This window comes from Orcinus orca, chromosome 11 (genome assembly GCF_937001465.1).
Source record: "Orcinus orca chromosome 11, mOrcOrc1.1, whole genome shotgun sequence".
Classification (NCBI taxonomy): Eukaryota; Metazoa; Chordata; class Mammalia; order Artiodactyla; family Delphinidae; genus Orcinus; species Orcinus orca.
This window is the reverse complement of record NC_064569.1, coordinates 12,058,757-12,080,264: the sequence shown is the minus strand read 5'-3', so window position 1 is coordinate 12,080,264 and position 21,508 is coordinate 12,058,757. Positions and strand designations below refer to the sequence as shown.

At 39.9% G+C, this 21,508-nt stretch overlaps 1 protein-coding gene across 7 annotated transcripts in view; it reads left to right on the top strand.

Moving 5' to 3' along the window:
* The first annotated feature begins 1,711 nt into the window (after window positions 1-1,711).
* RERG (RAS like estrogen regulated growth inhibitor) overlaps window positions 1,712-21,508 on the top strand; it is a 106,404-nt gene continuing 86,607 nt past the window's right edge. For 4 of the 7 annotated variants that reach the window (XM_033408130.2, XM_033408131.2, XM_033408129.2 and 1 more), the window contains exon 1: window positions 5,668-5,789. Coding sequence is in view for 2 of the 7 variants with exons in the window: in XM_049693995.1 (XP_049549952.1) it covers window positions 5,729-5,789 (61 nt within the window). In the remaining 5 variants the exon portion in view is untranslated. Of the gene's footprint in view, window positions 1,941-5,625; window positions 5,790-21,508 lie in introns of those variants that run through there. The other 3 variants (XM_049693995.1, XM_004281112.3, XM_049693994.1) reach the window with 2 other exon arrangements.

Sequence of the window (21,508 nt, the reverse complement as noted above, 5' to 3'; positions counted from 1 at the left end):
TTTCTGCTTTATAACAAAGTGAATCAGTTATACATATACATATGTTCCCATAACTCTTCCCTCTTGCGTCTCCCTCTCTCCCACCCTCCCTATCCCACCCCTCTAGGTGGTCACAAAGCACCGAGCTGATCTCCCTGTGCTATGCGGTTGCTTCCCACTAGCTGTCTATTTTACACGTGGTAGTGTATATATGTCCATGCCTCTCTCTGGCTTTGTCACAGCTTACCCTTCCCCCTCCCCATATCCTCAAGTCCATTCTCTAGTAGGTCTGTGTCTTTATTCCTGTCTTACCCCTAGGTTCTTCATGACATTTTTTTTCTTAAATTCCATATATATGTGTTAGCATACAGTATTTGTCTTTCTCTTTCTGACTTACTTCGCTCTGTATGACAGACTCTAGGTCTATCCACCTCATTTCAAATAGCTCAATTTCGTTTCTTTTTATGGCTAAGTGATATTCTATTGTATATATGTGCCACATCTTCTTTATCTATTCATCTGATGATGGACACTTAGGTTGTTTCCATCTCTGGGCTATTGTAAACAGAGCTGCAATGAACATATTGGTACATGACTCCTTTTGAATTATGGTTTTCTCAGGGTATATGCCCAGTAGTGGGATTGCTGGGTCATATGGTAGTTCTATTTGTAGTTTTTTAAGTCACAGAGCAAACAGTGTTTGAGCTTTCTCCAAGAATTTGCAGGACTACTCCTGCACAGAGAGGCAATTCTTACCTCTGCCGCAGACCCAGCTGTTCCGGTCAGTGTGGCCCCAAACTCGCGTCTGCAGTGGCTTTCCAGGTCAGCCGGCCCTGGAAACTGCCTCCCTGGCTACATCTCTTTCATCAAGGACACGCTGAAGACTGTTCACTTAGCCCTAGGTCCCGGTCTGCTCTATGCGGTGGTTTTCTGGAGGCCACCTGATATCTTGCTAAGAACACCTAGGTTTCAAAGGAAAAAAATAACGTAGGTGTTTCCTGCTCCTCTAATCAAAAGTTTCTCAGTCTTTGGGAAATGATTTCACCTCTCTGAAACTCACCTCCTCGTCTCTGAAAGGCTAATAATTTTAAATACTAGTGCTTACCTCAAGGGAGGGTATAAAACACCAAATAAGATGAGCGATGTGAAAGGCACAGCACGAATATTAACCATCTTTGTTAGGTTTTGAGGATGATGGACGATGACTTCAAACGTTGTAAATGCTGACCTTGTAAGGACAGTGTGAAGCTTTTGGAACTTTCTCAAATATACAGATATGAATTTCAGTTGAATTCACTATTTATGTCTCTTCTAGGATCTCAGTTTCCAATCCGGTCTGGATTTCATTCCAACCATTTACTAGCCTTGGACAAGTTATTCTAAGTTTCCTCTCGGGTATCGTGGGGATAATTAAACGTGTCTCTCAGGGACGTTGTGAGGATGGTTTGAAGTATGGAATAGAAAACATCACCTAGTAATGCTTTCACACGCAAGGTTTTGACCAAGGAAAGAGGTCCTTCTGTGGGAACCTAGAGACCGGGAACTGAGCAGGGGCAAAGGGAAGCCTGTCTCCGGTGCGGCGCGAAGGCGGTTATTTGGATGTTCGTACTCACCAGCCTGGGGCGGCCTCGCGGGAAGAGCCGGGCGCTGGCCCCGGTAGGGGTCGCCCGAGCGCCGCACTGCAGCATCCTGGCGGCCTCTCCGGGCTGAGCTCGCGTCCTGCCGCAGTCCCTCGGCGGCTAGTCTGAGCGAGTGGCAGCGAGGAGATCCTGGCCGCTCCGCCAGCACTTGCCGCAGCTGCCGCCTCTCCCACCCGCGATAGCAGCCCATCAGCTGGGAAACGCCCCCCCCCGCCCCCCGCAGACTGGGCTGCGCAGCGTGGGAGGGTTAGCGGTCCCGGAGGACCGATTCCGAACTTGCAAGGGGACCGCGGCTCTCCCGGGCCTGGAGAGTATGAACAGGTGAGTGTCACGCACGTGCCCAGGTGGCTCTTTCGGGATTGCTTCCAGCAGACCCTTTCGAGCCCCTGAACGCTCGGCCTCTGGGGCGGTCCTCCTGGTCACTGGGTCCTCCCAGGCGGGGGTTGTGGGTCACTGAGAGGGAGATGTGAGCGCCGGCGCCCAGAGCTTGACAGCGCCCTCCGTCTGAGCTGAGACCGACCGAGAATGCCCTTTTGACTTAGGCTGCATTTGCTCCCTAGGTCGAGATAAAGTGACCTGCAGTCCACGATGGGCTTGTTTATCATTCCAGGATACCTGTTGCTTTCCGAGCAACGGTATAGCCAGGGGTCTCGTACAATCATCCTCATTCCTGTGCGTGCTGCGTTGTGATAAGGGAGAATTTCTGACAATGAGACCAGGAAAACTTGATTTCAGAGCTAGAGAAGGAGCGGCCCAAAGAGAATCTCATTCCCACGATCAGACTAGATTCTTTGCTTCCCTAAACACCTGCACTTTATTTTGATGAGACCATAAATATAGAAGTTACAAAACTATTACCGTATAAAGATGCTTGCCTTTTTTTTTTTTCCAAAAGGAAATAGAAAGCATGGACCTTGATAAGTGTAATAGTCTTGGGATTGATTTATTATGGATAAATCATTATTTTTAAATAAATATGAAAATAGGGCTATTAGTGAACTAAATGTCATAGGCCTATTGAATTGTAAGCTCCTTGAAGGTGGCCATTTAGCATAACTGCGGGATGAATCAATGCATGCATTAATGTAACACAGAATTTGGAGTCTTGCTTTTTTCTGTTCTTTCTAAGCTTTCTTTTGGTACCTTTATGTTTAGGAAAAACCTTTAATCTCTTAAATACCTAAGTGTGATTTTAGCTTTAGGAGTGACTAGAACTGAGAAGTTTTTGTCCTAATAAAGCACTGTCCACGTAAAACGTGGATGGCAGCTTCAAGACCCAGCCAGAATATTTCTGCACAACAACATGAAAAAAAATGTTTTCTTCGATCCATGTTATGGAAGGTCTTGGATCATGAATTATTTTGAACATCAGAGACTTGGCAACAGGTCCCTTATTAAAACAATTTACACATTTATCTTTGTTTTCTATCTTTATCAAATGTAACTTTTCACATTTTCATGTGAGAAAATGTTGAAGGATATATGTCAGTTTTGTGTCTTCCTTTAAGGGATTTTTCTAAACATAACCTAAGATTTACAATAACTAGCTACATCTTTATGAGGTTATGTATGAAAAATTTAACCTACACAATTTTTCTTTCTTATGTGAAATTCCTATGCCTCTGAGGCCATTTGGGAGTTACTGAAAAATTTAACTTAACAAATGTTTTGGTTTTTTTTTTTTAAACCACATTTGATGGCTACTTTCTTGAGGCGTAAATCAGATAGTAAATTATTTGGATTTTTATGTGCATGGGAATGAACAGTTCTGTATGAAATAACAAATTGTTGTTTATACAAGCTCCAGACACTTGCATGTTCTATGTTTCAAAGAAATGCTTGCCATTCTTATTCGGAATTTATTTAGTTAATACATCTCGATAGATTATGCTTCTGTGATGAACCACTGAAACTTAAGCATAGAGGCCTTTTCTTTGTTTTTTCTTTTTGATTTTCAAATTTTTTTAGATTGTATCTTTTTCTTTTTTTAACATCTTTATTGGAGTATAATTGCTTTATAATGGTGTGTTAGTTTCTGCTTTATAACAAAGTGAATCAGCTATACGTATACATATATCCGCATATCTCCTCCCTCTTGAGTCTACCTCCCTCCCACCCTCCCTATCCCATCCCTCTAGGTTGTCACAAAGCACCGAGCTGATCTCCCTGTGCTATGCAGCTGCTTCCTACTAGCTGTCTATTTTACATTTGGTAGTGTATGTATGTCAGTGCCACTGTCTCATTTCATCCCAGCTTACCTGAGGCCTTTTCGTGATGAATGCATATAAAATGACAAATAATGAAATTCTTTTTATCTTTAGCCAAAAGTGTGGGACTGGACAAATTACAGACGTAAAAGCTTCTGGGTTTTGTACTATTAATGATCACTAGGGAGTTTGTTCATTATTGGGTTGAAGTGAACAACAGCCAGTGTTATTGTTGACCTTTCTGTCCTTCGGAGGAAGCTCTGGCACTGTGGAAATCAGCAAATACAAAATTTGTGAGGTACAGGTCCATAGTTTAGATGCGTAATGAAGGAGACGACTACACGTTAACGTCTTTGTAGAAACGCTTTTTCAGAAAGACTTTTACTTTTTTCTTTCTCTGGAAAAGCTCTTTTTGAAAATTTGTAGATGCCAAAACTCTGGCAGGAACAGTTCATGTGTTTAGATAACAGACTTGAAAGTGAAGTCTTGTACTTAGGTTGAAAACATCGATAGCAGAAGTTCAGAATAGGGGAGCCTGCAATTCACGTGAAAAATGGGAACCTTAATATGAGTGTGCTGAAATATAACTACAGCGCCAGATGAAGAAGAGGAAGAATCGTATGAAACTTTTGCTGGGTCATTTGTCAGGTCATATCTCAAGGGGCGAATGCAGAGGATGCCACATTTTTAGAGTGATTAAAATGGCAAATACCAGAGAAGAGAGCTGCACATGGTCAGGAGGGAAGGTGAGGGTCAAAAAAACATAAACAAGAACAGATGTCCCATGAAGAACCAGGGAAGATGATTGGGTCTCATTTTCCTAGAAAGTAGACATCTAGAATGGGGCAAAGGTTCTTAATAGCTGCTTGGCTACTTGAAGGGCTCTGAGTGAAAGAAAAGAAAAAGTTGATATAATGCTTCTCCTCCCCCCATACCTGGAAGTGATAAATTAGACCCAGGATGGTTGTTAGATGGTTGTCTGATCAAAAAGGAAGGCTGGATGGATTTTTCCATTGACTCCAAGGTTTTTTCCAATTTTACATTTCCATGGTACCAAGGACCTAGGTGTCCTTCCTAAAGCATCCAACTATATAAAATGTGCTTACATTGTATATAATGTCATTTCCCAAGTGTCAGGACAGTACCATAAACTAATTTACTGGAGGTTGTCATAGAAAAGGAATCAGAAGTCAGCACATGTCATTTATCTTTTGTGTACCAGGGCATTGTGCCCAGAAAAATATAAAAATATTATCTAGATGTTATATATCAATTTTGGAACATGGGTATCTGTCACATGACTCAACCATGTGATCCAGTGTGAACGGAGATAAAATTTAAACCTTGGAATGCAAATTCAATCATATTACAATGGGATACATTAATATGAATGTGTATTATTCAGCCCAAAGGGAAATAAGAGTTCCAAATATGACTCTCCCCATGTGTGTATGTATATTGGATGTTTGCAGACATGTGGAAAATACATGTATTCACAGGCAAGTATTTGTTATCAATGACTGACAAAAAACATTCTTTGAGGAAGTACTTTTGAAAATGCTATCTTGCGTAAAAATGCATTTTTTAGAACCAAACAGATCTATGTGCAAGTCCTGGGTCTATCACTTTTTAGTTGAATGGTTTACAGTGTATTGCTAGAACCCTCTTGCAGGATTGTGGTGAGGATCACCAGGGAAGATGTCGATCGAGTGAATGGTGCTGGCACGTAGGGGATGCTTCAATAAATATGAGTTTCTTTCTCCAGTCAGTTATGAATTCCCAAATCTCTTTTGTTGAAGGATTGCTGATTTACAATGATATGGTGAAACCAAGGGCTGGAACCAAAAAGATCTTCTCAGCTCTTTAGTTTGAACCACAGTGAATTGCCTACCAGCAGCCGGCATGGCTAAAAGTTCAGAGGTCAAACTGGCAATATTTGGGAGAGCAGGCGTGGGCAAGTCAGGTAAGATTTTTGCGGTGGTTGTGTGTGTGTGTGTGTCTCTCTCCTGTTCTCCTGTGTTGCTCTTTCAGGTGAAGCCTCTTTCTCTTTATCTGAAATTTTCATTTTGCATAACCAGGTTTTGTGTCCTCTTTTGCTTCTCTATGGGAAAGAAGCTCTGCTGGTAATACACAAGGCAATGGATACAACACAGGTCTTGGTATTCTGAGGAAGGATGTTCAACTTCCAAAGAAATCAGATTGTAGAAATCAAAAAATACATTTGCTCTTTTTTTCTCTATATGAGATCTTGAAGGGCCAATGTAATATCTCATCAATCTAGATGCAACTGGCTCAGTGTCGAGCATGTGTTGGGTGCTGAATAAATGCTTGCCGAGGGAATATATCTTTACAAGAAACAGAATTGTATTATCACTCAACACGTCTAAAATTGGGGAGGACTGGTGAAAGCTGGGGCGTGTGTGACCTCAAGTAAGATAGCTATTGCCAGAACCTCTGGGGTGAATTTAAATGATCCAGTTGTGGCCCACGTTGGTAATTCAGAGGCTTTTGTATTTCACACCTCAGTAAATGTTTGCAGACCTTTAAGATGAAGGGTGAAATGGTGGAAGTGAAAATGTATCTAATCCAATTTGAGAAATGGATCTCAGATCTTATAATTAAATGTTAAGTACATGTTGGTGAAATATCAGGGCAACGTGGTTTTTCAGATAACGTTGCTTTGATCTCTCACTGGAGGGAAGACTCATAATTGACTTTGCCCATTGAGCTCTTGGCTCTCAGCAAAGGACTCAAACAGACACCTAGTAGGTGTGTGTTTGTAGAGGGAAACCCATTCGGATCATCCAGTACAAGTCATCCACATAATCTTAAACAAACACGCACGAGCAGCTTTGAATTCTGTGACCAACCTCTCTTTCCAAACCAGCTCTCTGGTATATTTCAGCAATAAATCTTCCCTATTCTAAGTTCTAAGTCTCTCTCTCTCTCTCTCTCTCTCTCTCTCTCTGTCTCTTTTTATTTTCTCAAGAGGGCTCTTTTCTGCCATCACTCTTTCCTCCTGCTTGCCACTTGCTCTGGCCTCTGGCAGAAACCAAGCAAAAAAAAGGCTAAGAAACCGCCAGCCTTCAGGAGATCGAAGATCGTTAAACTCCCTGTTAATCTCCTCAGTGTTTCCTGATGGCGTGAGAACAAACAATTTCCGTAGCTGGTGGAAGGCTCTGGAGAGTGAGGAAACTGTTCCAGTGAGTGGAGGACCAAGGCGATGCCATGTGTGGGAAGACATGTTCTAACAAGAGCTGGTCTAAATTTTTCACGACCGAGGTGTCTAGACTTAGAGCTCAGTGTTTAACATTCATGCATGCAAAATTTAACACAGGCAATAAGGGAAGGGGAATTTTTACCCTTATATCATTTACCAAAATAAACTCTGCATCATTTGAAAAGTGAAACATAAAAATAAAAATCCAGTGGAGAGAACCACTTAACTCTGTGTACCGTATACCCACCCTTTTTCATCTGTATTATCTCAGAGCAAACTGGGTATCTCTTCCTGTCAAGGCTGATGCATCAGTTAGACCTCAGTTTCCTTTGTCTTCCCCCAAGTTGTTTCAATTATTTCTTCAAGGATTCTTCTCATTCTCTACTGACATTTTCCCCTCGAACATTTCTTTGTCCACTACTCCATCTTTTTCTTTTCTCCAAGGTTATTGAACTTGGGTTCTGCCTCGCTGTCTTAACATTTTTGGACTTCCCATTCATTGCTTAAACATGGCAATCTTCCACTGTGGTCATGCTGCTGAAACTGCTTTTGTGAGGGTCACCACAGATCAATAACCAACCAATCTAATGAATCTTTCTCAGTTCTGGTCTTCTTAGAACTCTTGTTACCATTCAACATAACCACTTACGCTTTCCTAAAACTCCTTCCTTCCCAGGCTCCCATGACATCACACTTCTTGGCTTTCCTGCCACCTCTCCATTGACCCTAAGCAGACATCTTCATGTGCTGCTTTTTACTGGCCTACCTCTCTCAAAGATTGGGGCTCTCAGGTTCTACATACCATCCTCTTGTCCTCTCACTGCAGACCTTCTCCCTAGGGGAAAGCCCTCAGACCCAGAGCTGAAGATGACACCTGCACACAGAGTCCACATTCTGTTGACCTTCGTTTTAATTTATGCAAAGGGCAGAAGTTGAACTTGTTCATTTAGGTCCTTTCCAACTCGAAAATCCGATGACTCTTGATTAATGACTGTTCTTTGGACTGGTTTTCCTGTCCACCTTATATACATTCTACCGTGCGTGTTTATTTTCATTTAGGTGAAAATGACAGTGATAGACCACATGCCTTTAAACAATTGCCTTTTTGTCTGTCATCTATAAACAGACAGTGTTTTCCTATTTCAACATGAGGCTGTTTTCCTGAGACCTTGTAACCACACCTCCCGTTTATAAAGTAGACCGGTTTGACTTATGCATGGGAGACGGTTCTGAGACCTTTTCCCATAGTTCAGTGAAAACAACCATAGAGTACTTCATAGCTCATCTCTCAACTTTGAAACCAGACTGTGAATTCACGTTTATAATAGTTCTTAATTAATATGGAGATCTCTGCCTAATCACTGTATACCACCTTCGCCTTCCTATTGTACAGATTCAATTTACCTTATAAGTAACTTTTGTTTTTTTAAGTCTGCAAGAAATTATACCTGCTGGAATGTAACTACGGCTCCTCACTTACTCAAATGCCTCCCCCAAATGGTCATGACCCATCCGTGGGCTCAAACAATCCATTTCTCACCAAACGTTCCTGCAAAGGGGCGGCAGCTTGTGATCTTGGAGTGGTAGAAACTTGAGCGTCTCTGATCTGAACCTGGGTCTGTGTGAATTACTTCAGAGGCTTCAAGCCTTACCTGACCCATCTGCTTTCCTGCACGCTCAATACCAATTTGGAATTTGGGGTAAATAAGACCATATTGGCCATTTGCTAATGGAGTCAAGAACAGGAGACCTGGAGTCACACTATTAGGTCTGACTCCCAGTTCTACACTTTATTAGCTGTGTGAATTTAGCAACTTTAACAAGGTACTTAAATTTTCAATTTCTGCAATTATATGAAGGATGTAATAGTGCCTATTTCAAAGAGTTTTTGTTAGGACTGGCTGAGTTATTACACGCAAGTCTCTTAGAACAGTACCTGGCACGTAGTAAGTGCTCAAGTATATTAGCTTAAATTATTACAATTTTTCAAGGTGTGCTCTTCTTCATTTGTAAGTTGTCTAGTGAAACCATACAATCAAAGATATATCTATGGGCTTCCCTGGTGGCGCAGTGGTTGAGAGTCTGCCTGGCGATGCGGGGGACACGGGTTCGTGCCCCGGTCTGGGAAGATCCCACGTGCCAGGGAGCGGCTGGGCCCGTGAGCCATGGTCGCTGAGCCTGCGCATCTGGAGCCTGTGCTCTGCAACAGGAGAGGCCACAACAGTGAGAGGCCCACGTACGCCCCCCCAAAAAAAAAAAAAAGATATATCTACATTCAAGTGGATATTTGGGTTTTCAGTAACAGTCAGAAAGCTTATAAGAAAAAATTTTGTATTGCTTGTTCAGCACACCCTAAACACACACACACACACACACACACACACACACAGACACAGACACACACACTTTCTCAGTCTCTCTCTTTGTCTTAAATCCAGAGTCTGGTTTATGTCAATTCCAGCTTGACCGCTGCTGATCATAACAATACTTCTCCTGGCTAATATCTTGGAAATCTTGGAAAAACAGCCAGAAGTATTATGGTGTCATCAATAAATTAATACCGTTAAATTTGAAAGCGCTTCTGGTATGTGGTGGATGGTTTCCTAAGCCCAGGTAACAGATAAGCCTTCCATGTTTAAAACAGAATTTAACGTTAACCAGAAGTCTTTGGTTGACAGGTTGACATTAGAAGCGGCAGCACAGGCGAAACTTAATAATGTGTTAATTACAAACCATGTCGGGTATGTGTACGTGTGTATGTATATTGCAGTATTTACAGGGTCTTTTGTATCAGGAGGATTCTTCTTCCTTCTGTCTAGTTTTGGCAGTTCTTGCAGTTCTGTCTTCAAGTGAGCTTCCTGGCTTGGCGAGTTTGCTGGTTCAGCATGGGGAACACGGTGTGGAATCTTCAAAGTGGAGAGCCAAGTTTTCCCAGCCCTTTGCTTCTTCTCTTGCCCCAGCAGAGTAAACGTTTCCCTTCTCTGGCTAAGGGTAAGGCAGCCAGTAATAACACGGCATGTAGGGCATAGATTTCCTTCCTTGTGTGTGCCAGCCTGTAATGTGGCAGGCTCCAAGTAATGAAAGCAAAAAGACCTGCCATAAAACCTAGAATGAACACCACATTTATGTAAATGCTTCCTGGATTCACATTATTCGAATGTGTAGTAAGTGGGAGGAGTCGAGAGAAAAACAACTGAAATTTTCAGTTGCGTTTCACAGTTGACGTTCTCATTTTAGGACTGAAATATCGTGTGCCATAGCTAAATATATTTCTTGAAAGGGATAGTCTCAAAGTTAATGGAGTAATGCTTCTCTGATTCAAAACCAGTTGATGCACTCGTCCGTGAAGGCTTAAGTTCTTAGACTCAGGTTGCTGGGCTATGAATTGGGTGCCAAACACAAACAAGCATGGGATACCGTTTCCCTTGGCACAAAGAGATTTATTTTTTCTTCCTTTTTCTTGTTCTTGTTTGCTTTCCCCCCTCTCTCTCAATTATTAAAAGTTTTAAAAAGCCTTTTTCATTTTATTTTCAAGTGGGACGGGCAGGGACAATTCTGATTTTAAATGTGACTTTTCCAATGAGCACCAGATACTGCTTTAACATATATGTTTCTTGCTGGCTGAGTTATGTTTATGAGCTCTCATATATATTAAATAAAGACAATATCAATAGCATCTTAGGTAGGTCAATTTCCTTATGCTATAGAGCTCAGCTTTGTGTTTTAGAACTTTTTCTTTACCCAAGTAGCTATACCAGTTCGTTCCCTTCATTTATACTTCATGGTGTAGTATGATGCTTCTTAAACATTGTCTTCAAAGTACTTCTAAAAGAAGGAGGAGAAAGACCTAGGGGATTGGGTCATTCAAGCATCTCATTACAATCATGTAATAGTTTTGCATGTTTTATTACTTATAGAAATATAGGCAAATTTTATTGATCCACAATATGTCTGTGTTTGTTTGAATATAAAAACAAGTTTATCCCCAAATCAGTGACTGAAATGGACTCTCCAGGAAGATATAGCAAATTGATCTGTGGCTTCAATAATGCCTAGGCTTTGGGTCCAGTTTCAGGACCACGAGCAGAGGAAATAGCCTCAGCTGTGTGCATCACATGAATGTGAGCACCAGCAATGGTCCTGTCCCTCACTTTCTACCTACTTACGATGCCAAGCAGCTCTTCAAGTTCTCGTTTATTCTTGTTCTAAGATTATACAGTATAATATTCATGGTAATTTTTCTTTAAATATTTGTTTAGGTAAAAAGAGGGACAGGTTGTGTTTCAGGTGGGTACAGAAGTTCCACAGCTCCTGGAAACGTGTGTGTGTATGTGTGTGTGTGTGTGTGTGTGTGTGTGTGTGTGTGAAGAAGCCTTTCCTAAGTGGTTGTTGAAATTTAAAGATTACCGGAAATCAGGTCCATTGGTTCCTGTGTAGATGGTGGTTAGAGAAGTAATTGTTTTTTAATGGACTGGGCCAAAGGGAGGAAGGTGGCATTGAGACAAGTTTGGATAATGCTGGAAAAATAGCTGTTCTCTTGTCATAAAATACCGTGATGTGGTTACCTGTGGCTTTCAAGCATTTATACCTTCCTTTACCTGCAAAGATAGAAAAGCAAAAAGAGACAAACAGCCGAAATGAGTTTATTTTCATTTGATTCTTCCGCCCCAAGAGGAATAGGAGGGTGTTTTCAAACTGCAGGTGTATACCTAAGGATATGTACAAAGTCAGACTTCTGTGCTAGGCTTAAGTCACACAGACTTTTCTTGCATGCCCAGGAAGGTAAGCAAAGATGAGGAATCGTGCATATAAGGACTTAGAAAAAGAAAGGGAAAGGAAAGAAAGAAGAGGAAAGAAAAATTAAAAGAATCAAAATCAGTTGTTTATTGGTGGGTAAACATTTTTGTAGGCTGGCAGTGGCCAATTCTTAAGCTTTTCTCCCAAGAAAAATATAATTAGGAAAGAAACAATACTGGAAAACAAAACAAAATCAAGAACTGTTTTTCAAAGTCAAAAGGACATATCTCTGTCTCTGCTTTTTTCTGCTGGGATATATTATCAAAATTCAATTGTCCTTAATTTTTATCTGATGGCTAATTTATTTATTGAAATATTTTGCTGTAGTTTAATTATCAGTTACCAATTGGTTCCATTTTGATCATGACTTGTTTTCTTGGCAACAGACAAAGACTAAATTTGAGGGAGGGAGTGAAGAAAATTGTAAATCATCCTTGTAATTCCCCTTTTTATTACTGGTATTTCCCCAACTCATGGGTTTGGGGAAATCAGCCAAATTTTCAAGGTGGTACTGGCCTTGAAGCCAAAATTCCAGTGCAAACGCATCCCTATTGCTCCAGCTGCCTTTAAAAATTGATGTGGTTTCAGAAAAACAGCCATAATTTCTTCCATCCCATTAAAAATGAAAGTAGTTATATTATGAAGACAAGGCAGCCTGAAATAGGTAATTTCAGCTTGGAATATGCAAATAGGTAAAGCTCCTATACATACACATGAGAGAGATTCTTACCTAGATCACCCAACTTATTGGAGCCTCAGCCACGTCTAGAATCCCAGTTTATGACTGTGCGAGGCTTTTGCAACTTTGCTACTAAGTGTTTTCATTTTGTATCACCCTGTTCCTTTCAAACATTTTTAATTAGGAAATGAAATGATCATTAGACTTTTGTAATATGAATTTTGTAAAAAAAAATCTAAAGGGTTTTATTTTCATAAGAAATTTCCAGTAATCAGTGAATTATCAATGCATGGCAAAGCCCCCTGGGAGTACGGGGTAAATTGCCAATCAAGACAACCAAGATTCTCAGCAACCTGTATATGTAGGGAAGTTCCCCTGTAATGCAGTATTCCATCTGTTGGATCAAGAGTAAGATCAAGAGTAAGAAGACTGATGAATCATCTTCTACTAAAGGGTACATTTTACGTTGTTATCAAAAGGGAATATGATGCGCCATGTCCTGTCAGTATGATCTAATGAAAAAGAAAAGCACCCAACCGAACCGAGTGAAAGGATTGGGCTTTAAACTTCACCTTCATCCCATCCATGACTCTCTCTTTTTATTCATCCATCAAATGATACTTTTATTTGCTTTTTTTTAGCAGTGATGCAGGTCGGATAGGCTGTGAAGGTACTTTGAAAAGTTACACGTGTGATATAAATATGGTCCTAATACTATCATGCTTTTATTATGGAAATCCGTGCAGTTCTTCCCCTGCGTTCCTTAACATTCGTGTTTGGAAAAGCAGTATGGTCGGTTTCCCGGCTGTCCATCGCTGGAGGCTGGATGGACACGCTCAGGTCAGTAGTTGGCTATGAGGGTTCCTCCACTGAGTGTATAACGTTAGACTATCCAGAGGTTGTAGATTCTATGCTGAAGGAATTTGCACTTTCAAATGTGTGAAATGAATAGACATTAAGTCAGGGTGTTTTTGTAGGCTCAGTATATAAGGGGGTCAAAAAAGGAGAAGAGTTTAGGAAAATAATTTGGACTTATGCCTTACTGGAGAAGGAAATATGGCATGTTATAGAATTTTTTGATAATCAAATCTTATCCTTATTAAAAAATTAAAGCTTTAAAACATTTACATATTTTTGATAGAAACATTTCTCAAAAAATATATAAATATATGTATCTATATATTTCCCTATAGTCTTAAACTATGTTTTTATTCATTCATTCAATTATTCATTCAACAAGTATCTGTTGAGCGCCAACTCTGTGTTGTAGAATACCTTGCACATAGTACAGGATTCATGTACATTCCAAAAAAGCAGAGTAGTAACTATTTCTGCTCATTATTATATTCCCAGAGCAGATGAAGACTGGCTCCTCAATAAAGTGAATAAATTGAGTTAGAGTATGTGGTCTATATGTGCTATATAATTTCATCAAGAATCATATCTTCTAAATGGTCTCTATTGTTGCCAAAGTGGTTTCCTCTCCTGCACTTGAATATCTCTGGTAACAGGAACTCAGCATGAGAAGAAATAGACCTTTCTATCCTTGGGCAACTGTATCAGTTACAGTCTTCCAGAGAAACAGAAACAGAACCAGTAGAATATACACACACACACACACACACACACACACACACACACACACACACACACACAAATTACGTCTTTCTATATTTATTTGGGCTGGCAAGAGTGAAATCTGTAGAGAAAGATGACAGTCTGGAAAGTCAGGGAGGAGTGAACGCTGCAAGCTAGAGGAAGAATGTCTTTTGCTCTGGGAAAGCTCAGTTTTTGCACTAAAGGCCTTCCAGTAATCAGATAAGGTCCACCCACATCATTCAGGCTAATCTCTTGTGCTTAAGGTCAACTGATTGTAGATGTTAACCATATCTACAAAATACCTTCACAGCAACTCCTACAGTAATATTTGATTGAATAACTGGGCCCTAGAGCCCAGACAAACTGGCACATAAAACTATCACAAGTCTTCCTGTTACTTTACCTTCTTTGCAACCAAAGTCTGTTCATCAGTTTCTACTCACCGACTTTAACCCCTTCAAGTTCCACGAGCACTTTAAATTCTTCTTCCTTATGACAGCCCTTAACATATCTGAAGATAAACCCGTGCCTGAGTTTTCTTTTTCATTGTCTGGTTCCTCACAGTGATTTCATTTGCTCTGCAGAGATCACGGTTTCTGGTCACAGCATCATCCTTGCTCTTCCACTCCAGCTGTGCACTCCACGAAGTGTAGGGCTTGGAAATGAATGCAGGCCTTTCAGATGTGGGATGTCCAGACCAGATCAGAGCACAGCTGTGGTTTTGCTACTAGATACTTTGCTTCTGCTAAGACATTCTAAGGTCACTGTTGCTTTCAGGGTGACAGTGGGGACAGTGTTGGCTCATGGGGTGCATACTGCAAATGAAGTCTTTTTCTTTAAATATATGCTGTTGCTGAGTCAGATCTTCCCATACTTGTACCTGAGTATGTGTCTGTTCCATTCAGGTGTGGAAGTTAATTTTTAGCCTCTAAAATACTGTTTTGTTCAATTTAATTTATTCTTCTGGCTTGTCAGGAGCTTTTCGGATATAGCATGTGTATCATCCTTCTCTTCTTTCTGTCATTTGGAAATATGTTGGTTTTGGAACATTTTAGGCCCTGGATGCTCTTACTGAATCATAGAATTTTCCACTTTGGTATTATTTAGCTCACTGAAATGATGAGGAATCCCAGTGAGTTTTTTGGATAATTTTCAGCTAGTAAAGAAAAACAAAGGTCTTTGACTCTTGGTGTGGGGACATTAACACCATATCACGTTACTTCCATGTTCATTAAATAAGTTCTGTTTAGATTTGCCATAAAATAGGTTGTCTGGGAGGAAGCCTTACACACAGTCTTGTCTTACGATTCAAGGTATCTTGCTATATAAAGTGCCTAACAGTGATCAACTTTTATTGGCCCACATATCTAGTCTTTACAGAAAGTCATTTTCCAGAGAATCATTCCAGGATATGTATGTTTCTGTGCTGAAATAGCTGAGTTTATGTGATGCAAATCAGAGCTGAATTTTGGAAAGAGTTTTCTTCCTTAGATTATACTGGTAGATATCAAACTTTAGCATGCCTCAGAATCACCTGGAGGGCTTGTTAAAATATATATTTCAGGTCACCACCCCTGAGGTTCTGATTCAGCAGGTCTGTAGTAGGGCCAGATAATTTTTTTTTTTTTTTTTTTTTTTTTTTTTTGCGGTACGCGGGCCTCTCACTGTTGTGGCCTCTCCCATTGCGGAGCACAGGCTCCGGACGCGCAGGCTCAGCGGCCATGGCTCACGGGCCCAGCCGCTCCGCGGCATGTGGGATCTTCCCGGACCGGGGCACGAACCCGTGTCCCCTGCATCGGCAGGCGGACTCCCAACCACTGCGCCACCAGGGAAGCCCGAGAATTTGTATTTTTTAACAAATTCCCAGAGGATGCTGATGCTGCTAGTCTGAGGACCAAATTTTGGAAACCACTGTTTTAAGTTTGCTAAGTACTCAGTTTCCATTTGAAATAGGTGTTTTCGGCTTTGGAAAAGCATATAGCTTTTTGTGAGCTACATGTAATAAACATTGAGTGCCAGGCACTGTCGTGGGTACCAATGATACCAGGGTAAATAAAACAGACAGGGTCTCTGCACTCATGAAGTTAACATTCTAGCGGGAGTAGACTAGGCCAAAAATTACTCTACTGGGGCAGAGCAAATGTGAGCTTTTCCTGTGGTTCCTTAAGACTAGAATTTTTCATTCGCTTCATAGTAAGATAAGTTTTGTTTAAAAAATAAAAAGTGTAAACCTCAACAACTGTGACATTCTGAGCTTTGATTTTAAGATGATACTTTGAGCTATTTGGCAACAGTAGGGGTGGGTTGGGCTAAACTACAGTGTTAAGAGTCTGGGAGTTAAACATGGTCGAAGACCATGGTACCAAATATTCTACTGAGAGAAGCTAAGTAGACCACATAGGAGCTGAACCTAATAAACTTGAGCCTATTAACACAATGCTCCATGAGTCAATTAAAGCCAATGTAGATTAGCTTTAATTAATATAAGATAGTTGTTCTTTCTCCAACATTTGGAAAAAAACAATTTTCAATTGCTTGCTGACAGTGGCATTTATAAAACTTACGCAATGGTTGTGTAGACAGAACTACGATATTGAGAAAAGTTCATAAGTTTCCACTGTTTTGGATAGAAAGATAACATCTTTTTCTCAGTGATGCATTTCCAGGTTTTTTTTTAAAAATGTTTTTTAAAGTTCTCTTTTGCTTTATGCCGTTGGACAGTAATTTATGTGGTGAAGCCAAAAATTAAAAAGAATAAAATTGTGAATATTTATCTGTCTGAAAAGCATTTGACTTCTTTTTCCATTAAGGATCTTGTAAATTACAACTGAACCTAATAACTGAGCCAGCTTCCTAGTCATTTGGCAACATGTGTTGAGTTAGATGTTTTAAAGGAAGACTCAACCACACTTAGTAGTGTGAGTAATGGTTATCTGTTCCAATGCCTGGGACTATTTTTCCATTCATATATTTTATAATTGGAAACTGTTTTTCTAGCAGTTTCCAAAAGAGGTGAAATCAAGAGCACAGTAACCATACATTTAAATCCTTGAGTCCCAAAATTTAACCCATGATTTCTTAATGTCGCCCACTTATCAATTTACAAATAGTTATGAAATTCCTCCTATGTTCCCAATTATTCCACCCTCTTCATCCTCCTGCCATATGCCTACTAAAATGCCAATATTTGGGGGGAAGTCCAGAGAATTATATGATTATCCTCGTCTCAGGGACCTTAGTGTTTTGTTGGGCCTGTATGACTTGCAACTAGAAATCAGCTGGTGATGGATTCCAGCACAATGATTGATTTTGACAAATTTGCATCTTGAAATATTTTTAGAAAATTGTCAGAGTTGCAAAAACAAACAGAGCGCTCTTGTGTACCCTTCACCTAGCTTCCCCCAATGATTAACACCTCACATAACCGCAATACATTATCAAAACCAGGAAACTGACATAGACACTGTATCAATTGTATGGCATGGTTACAACTAAGCTGTAAATATTAGAATGATTGATTTTTGACTCAGTTCAGGCTCAGGACCCTTTTGAAAAGACAACAGCGATACAGAAGGAGAGACTTCGGTTGTTTTAAAATTAGTAATTATTTATTTTACAGTCTGTTTGAAACAGGCTTTTAGTAAAGGCTATGGACTGTCATTTTGTTTGATGCATGTCTTACATGTGGAATTTATGGAATCCATGGAATTTATGAGATTTAAATTTCCTCCTCCATCAATTTTTTTGGGTATTATTTTTGTTAAGAAAAGTGCATCATTTGTTCCAAGCAGTGTCCTGCAAACTGGAATTTGCCATCTGGATCCCCAGAGTGTTGTGTAACACAGTCCTCTGTCCCCTGTATTTCCTGTAAATACAGGAAATTGGTGGTTAGATCCAGAGGCTTCATTTTATTCAGGTTTTCTTGTTGTTGTTTTTTTGGTTTTTTGCAAGGTGTTATTGTATACTTCTGTCACTCAATGTCTGGTAGCAATTGAAGCTCATTGTCTAAAGTAGACTTTCTAGAACAGCACTTTCCAACAGAAATTTCTGTGGTGATGGAAGTGTTCCATATCAGTCTTTACTTATTAGCGGGAATATTTTTATGAGGAGAAACTTCCTCTTAACAACTGTGTTGCTCCTGTGAGATTCAGTTTATATAGGAAAGACAGAAAAATTATTTAATTCTTACTCTGTATTATCAGCTGTCAAAATAATAAGTTGGTTCCTTAGCATTCTCCAAAAGTGATGCACCCTCATCTTTATGTGTTTTTTGTTGTTGTCATAATTTGCATTTTAATTTATTGTAGTTATTCTTGTTGAGACTCAAATTGGTCAATCCTTGGCCAGAGGAGGTTTATTCAAATGAAGCTCATCATGGGTTTTCAAAAGGTGAAATTCAGTAAGCTATTTACTATCAGAAATTTATTTTTTGAGGTCTGTGCAAGTTAGTGTCTTAAACTGTACACAAGACAGTGTTCTAGCAGTTGAGTTCAGGCCATAAATGCTATAAGAGTCAACAAGAGGGAGAGAAATCAGTGGGAAATACTTGGGGAAGCTTTGAGGGAGGCGGGGGGAGACTGAAATACCATACGTTCAGTGAGATTTTTATGGTTCCCTTTCATTTCTTATCTTTCAAAATTATGATGTTTTCTTCATACCAATTCACATATGTCATTAATATTGGAATTAGGAGGGGAAAGAGGACAACCAAGTAATAAATGAAAGGGATAGGAACTAATTGATGCTTAGGGAGGGTGACGAGCCTTGGGCATCCTGCTGATTCAGTTGCAGGAAAAGCCCTTATAAAGCTCCCCAGAGCCAGCTTTTCAGTCTTCATCTCCCTTCAGTGGCAGGAACACAGGTTTGGAGCCTGACAGGCCATATATTAACTGTGTGTGTGGTCAGCTTACTTAACTTCAGTGCACCCCAGTTTCGTCTTCAATAAAATGCAGAAGATAATAACCATCTTCTATTAGGGCTGCTGTACGCCAAGCCCATATGAGATCTGATGATAACCAGCAATTGCAATAATTAGCTGATGTTTATAGCATTGACTAGAAGCCAACCGCTGTTATAAAACTTGACACATATGAACTCACATAATCATAACCACTCCTCTATGAATTGGCCCTGTTATTATCCCTTCTTTACAGATGAGAAGCTTGAGGAGGGCGTAAATAACTTGCCCAGGGCCTTACAGGTAGAGACGAGACTCTAGCAGAATTAGGGCTCAAACCCAGGCAGTTTGCCTCTGGTGTCTGTGCTTTTATCCACGGTACTCGGAAAATTTCCAACAAAATGCCAATGCAGAGTTGTAGATGCTCAGCGATTGCCTTCTTCCCCTCTCCCTCTCTTGTCTTCTCTTCCTTGTTACTTGGGAACATTCATTTCGATTCATCCGTATCCATGAAAAGTACTTTACTTCACTGGAACCTTTACTAGGGAAAATGAGGAACCAGAACAGAGGAAACGGTGCTTAAACTACCAAGAGATCTTCTAGCTTTATATTACACTTTTCTTCAGCTCAGTTTTTAAAATAATACTTCTATTCCAAATTCTGCCTATGATTTCATGCTGAAACCACTTATTGGGCTTTTGAGGCGCAGCTGTATGCGAAGGAGGTGTTACGGGAGAAAGGCGGAAGTTGTACAGAAAGATGGGCGAGCTTAGCACTGAATATGTGAAAAATGTGAAGCGTGTTAAACATCTTCGGTGGGAAGGGAGGACACATTAATAATTTGACCTGGAAGAGCCCCAAAAGCAAAACTCAGAAGCTATTTAAAAATGTGAAAGTCCTAGGATGTCAACATTAAGGAAAATACATTGTCAAGTCAAAAATTTTAAATGATGGGGTGTGTTAAAAATATTGGATCTCAGAGAGTTGCTTCATTACTTATCACAATAAGAGGGTGTTTTTTTTCTCCACTGAAATGCAAGATGTTCTTGTGAACCAAATAGCTGGAAGAATCGGGCTCCTACACGGGGCAAAATGCCAGAAGGCTTCAAACATTTTATGAAGGCAGATTGGATCCCATCAGATAACTGGAAATCTTTTATCTGCTATGAATAATTCATGATTAATTATTGCTGGAGACTTCTAGGTCAATAAATATTATTGAAGACTACGACGCTTCTTATAAAAGCAAAGGACCCCTGTCATCATTATTGATGATTGTTTTCGACTCCGTAATTCATTATGCAAATTTACATTATGGTGGTGCTATTTTGGGTGTATAATTGGTGTAAACAGCCTTGATGGCAAAGCAGAAACTCTACATATCGTTTTCTTAGGTCATTTTTTTTAGAGTCAGTCAAAAGGAGATGCTGTTCAGTACAAATTAAGAAATTCCTCAAGCCAACCATCACGAGAAAACATGAGCTTTTGTAAATGGGTTTTATTTAAGGCATAATGAAAGATTTCTCTTGTATTATCTTTTATTTATGCAATGTAGCATTGCCATAGTTAGTAAGTGAACACTTTTATCTTATTGGGTCACCTTCAGGATATTCATTATAATTTCCCAAATGCCTTTGTCTGTGTGCTCCACTAAGACTATTATTTAGTCCTGTGTACCTTGTGCCCAGTTCCAATAGCATTCACAATATCGATAGGTTTTATTTCTAACATGTTCTGGTTTGAATGGCTTAAAAATTACTGTAGAGTAATTTTATTACAGTGAAAGGGTTTCATTTTATTGAGGGACACATGCAAACAAAAAGAAAGAACTTGCCAAGAAATATCAAGTTCATTTTAATCTTGGAATGCTCTTTCTATAAAGATGTATCGATAAAGTTATCAATAAAGTTATCGAATTCTTCATGCTCCACGTTTTCAACATACTGGACTAGCCATTAGATCAAATTAGATAATTGAAAAATCTCCACTGTTATTTGATGAGTGTGTGTATGTGAGTGTGTGTGTGTGTGTGTGTGAGTGTGTGTGTGTGTATGTGAGTGTGTGTGTGTGTGTGTGTGTGTGTGTGTGTGTGTGTTGGCTAAGAATGCTAGTCCAGAAGATCAGAACCTCAACCAATTATGAATGGCAGTGGTGTCTACATTTGAAACACATGAAAAATTTTGAGATACGAATGGGCTTAATACTTAGTCTCTATTTAGTCTCATGTTTAGCTTTTTCCTCCATATGTGGCAAATCTAGAATATAGGAATATAAGAAAAACATATAACTAGCTCTGCCCTGGGAGTAGAGAGTTGCAATCTGAATGGGAAGATTGTAATGGCATACAGTAGACATAGTGGGACATGCAGGAAAAAAAAAAGAACACTCATGGTCTTTTCAATAAATGCCTCAGAATGCCATCAGGAGTGGAAACCTTTGACAAAATGTGTAAACTATAGAAATAAAAACAGTTGAATTATTTCAAAACAT